This window comes from Bufo bufo, chromosome 11, assembly GCF_905171765.1.
Source record: "Bufo bufo chromosome 11, aBufBuf1.1, whole genome shotgun sequence".
In the NCBI taxonomy this organism is placed as follows: domain Eukaryota; kingdom Metazoa; phylum Chordata; class Amphibia; order Anura; family Bufonidae; genus Bufo; species Bufo bufo.
In genome coordinates this window covers 86,561,168-86,564,648 of record NC_053399.1, presented here as the reverse complement: position 1 = coordinate 86,564,648, position 3,481 = coordinate 86,561,168, and the positions used below count along the sequence as shown (strand labels likewise).

The 3,481-nt window shown below is 37.5% G+C and overlaps 1 protein-coding gene across 1 annotated transcript; it reads right to left on the bottom strand.

Moving 5' to 3' along the window:
- Window positions 1-2,268: 2,268 nt before the first annotated feature.
- Window positions 2,269-3,216, bottom strand: LOC120981528 (olfactory receptor 6N2-like). Its single transcript, XM_040411063.1, has one exon. It carries the CDS (start codon window positions 3,214-3,216, stop codon window positions 2,269-2,271), a length of 948 nt encoding a protein of 315 aa, XP_040266997.1.
- Window positions 3,217-3,481: the final 265 nt, after the last annotated feature.

The following is a 3,481-nucleotide window of genomic DNA, read 5'->3' as shown; positions in this document are numbered from 1 at the left end:
GGTTAGAAATTGATGGAAACACCACCAAAATGGTTTGAAAACAGCATGGGCAGGACGTCTGGATGCATCTTGGACTCCTATTACCTATGACATACAGTAGACAAGCACACAAAGGCTATTTCCCCAAAGCCGGGTATGTGCAAGCCAACAATCTATCCATGAGACAGATACAGTCAACATACCTTACAATGGCAGCCTTGTGCACTATGAGACATTCAAAACCAGCTCTCATTTGACTGAGAGCCAGTAAGCCTCAAAGTTGCTTCATAACTGTTGGATGGCTTGGGTGGACCTGCGCACCTAGATCATTATCATTAGGGTGACAAAAAGTTTTCTGATTGTCCTAACATAATATTCAATAACCTTTCTATACAGTTTTGTCATGTAAACTCATTTGCATAAATATGAGAAAGAATGGAAGCATGGAAAATTCACAATAAAAATTTAGCGATTAGAATATTTGCGATCTACACTACCTCATGAACAGCACCATTTATTGGATTCATAGTCTTGTCATAAGACTATGAAACCAATAATATATAAAGCATCATCAATCCTTACATAAAGACGCACTACCATGAGACTACATGACAATAAATCCACATGAACGCCGAAATGAGACACTGTACACCTCCAGGAATACGTGTAATAAAAAGAAAACTTTAAACCACATCACCTGTATAGAAGGGGAGAGGGTTAGGGGGGGAAGGGAAATGTTTAAGGATTATTGCACTGTTTATATGCGTTTTATCTTTGTTTTCACTGCACATATCTGTAAAAAAGGAATATGACCTGTAAGTTGATCCAATATGTACCTTTGAATGTAAATGTGCAAATTATATCAAAACCTAATAAAATGTATTTAAAAAAAAACTATGAAACCAATAGAGGACGCTGTTCATGAGTCATGAACAGCGCCATCTATTGGATTCATAGTCTTTTCATAAGACTATGAATACAATAAATGGCGCTGTTCATGAGTAGTGTTGATCGCTAATATTCTAATCGCAAATTTTCCATGCAAATGGTGTTTCAGCTAAAAAACAAGCAGATTCAGCTAATTTGCATATGCCTTCGATTATGCAAATTAGTTTACATGACAAAACTGTGTAGAAAGGTTATTGAATATTATGTTAGGACAATCAGAAAACTTCTTGTCACCCTAATGACATTGATCTAAGTGTGCAGGTCCACCCAAGCCATCCAACAGTTATGAAGCAACTTTGAGGCTTACTGGCTCTCAGTTAGATGAGAGCTGGTTTGGAATGTCTCATAGTACACAAGGCTGCCATTGTAAGGTATGCTGACTGTTATCTGTCTCATGGATAGATTGTTGGCTTGCACATACCCGGCTATTGGCATATAGACTTTGTGTGGTTGTCTATTGTATGTTATAGGTAATAGGAGTCCAAGATGCATCAAGACATCCTCCCCATGCTGTTTCCAAACCATTTCGGCGGTGTTTCCATCAATTTCTAACTTTTTCTGTGAACCAGACACTCTCTCTACTTCGGAGCAGGGGGTGCCCGGTTTAATACTCGGGTCTCCCATTGATTTTTATTGTGTTCAATTGTGCTCGAGCATACACAGTATTCGGCTGAACACTGCGATGTGCCAAGCATAGCGATGCTCGAGCCGAACTGCTGTTCAGCCGAGCATGCTCGCTCAACACAAATTTTAGGCCTAGTGGTCAGTGTGAAAAACTGCAAGATTTTACAATATTTTTTAATTACAGATGTGTTTAAAATGCGAAAAAAAATCACCAAAATTCAAAAAAAAAATGAATATAAAAACTTGATTTAAGCAACGGGTAATTATCTGATGACACATTCCTTTATAATAATAATACTTTAAAGGGGTTGTCCAGCCAGAAACAATACTCCCCTCATCAGTCCCTCATCTATCCCGTTCCGATGCTTCTGGGTCCTTGTTCTTTTTCTTCCTGTTCTCTCGCAACACACAGGAAATTACAGAAAACGTATTTAAAATAGGACGGTGGTCAGGCTACACGTTGAAATAACTTTCAATGCCTTTTAAAAAAGGTAAGCAAACAGATTTTTGAAACCTATGTGGAAAATCCTAATAAAAACTTTATTTATAAATTATATTATTACGTAGGAATTAGTATTATTTATTAGACATTTATACAGTCAATGGAAAGAATCTTATACATGATGTAAAAATCCAGAGAAAATCATATTTATATATGTTCTATAATTGTATAAGCTTGAAGAAATCAATGTAGACAAGAAGAGGCCATGCTGCCTGTTACCTTTCATTAATATGTCTCTGCATGCTTTGTAGACCTCTTTTTAGCCCAGAAATGACTTGCCGATTCCTCAGACTATAAATGATTGGGTTGAGGAAAGGAGTAAACATAGCATATACCAGGGCAAATGATTTGTCATACTCCACTGAACGAGATGTTTTAGGAGTAGCATACACAATACAAGCTGCACCGTAGAAGAGGGTCACCACCGTCAAGTGTGAGGAGCAGGTGGAGAAGGCCTTCTTCTGTCCATTTTTAGTCTTTATCTTCATAATGGAATATATTATATTCATGTACATTAGAACAACAATAGCAAGGTTGAACATTGTGGCAAATCCACCCACAAATCTATTTATGGTGACAGTCATGGTGATGTCACTACATGCCAGACTGAGTAATGGCGCTAAGTCACAAAAGTAATGATTCACGTAATATCTTCCACAAAATGGAACTCGAGAAGTTAGAGTCATGGGAATGAGTGCCATCAGGAACCCTGTTATCCAGCACATCAAGGTTAAGCCTCTACTTACTCTGGTATTAATGATGATGTTGTAACGGAGTGGTATACATATGGCAACAAATCTGTCAATGGCCATAATAGCCAAAAGATTACACTCAGTGATACCTAAACTATGGAACATGTAGATCTGAGCAAAGCACCAGTAGAATGAGATCTTCTTATTTTTGGTTGCCAGCATAATCAAAAGCTTGGGGGTTGTGATAGATACATACCAAATCTCAAGACAGGACAGGTTGATAATGAAAAAATACATGGGCATATGAAGATGAATGTCATAGTAAACCACTAAAATAATCAACATGTTTCCAATGATGGTAAAAACGTAGATTAAAAAAAAGACAGTGAACCAAACTGGACTGTAGTTATCAAAGCCAACAAATCCTAGTAGCTCGAAGTCTTTGAAGATTGTCTGGTTTAGATTTTCCATAATAAAATTTGGTGGCAAGTGTGTTCACTGTATGCGTTTTGTTTGATGAGCCCTCAACTATACAATATCTGTGGAGAAAATACACCAGTAACATACATTGTAGCACAGTAACATAGTTTGTAAGGCTGAAAAAAAGACATATGTCCATCAGCTTTCAGGCTATTATCCTGCTAAGAATGACATAAGCCCCCAAACCCAAAAAAAGGTCATACCAACCTTACCAATCCTTACTGATCTATTTTCTGTTCCCCCAACTGGTCTCTAC

What these genes read in the sequence shown, in the direction of transcription:
- LOC120981528 (XM_040411063.1), bottom strand. Translation starts at nt 3,216, where the DNA reads ATGGAAAATCTAAACCAGACAATCTTCAAAGACTTCGAGCTACTAGGA.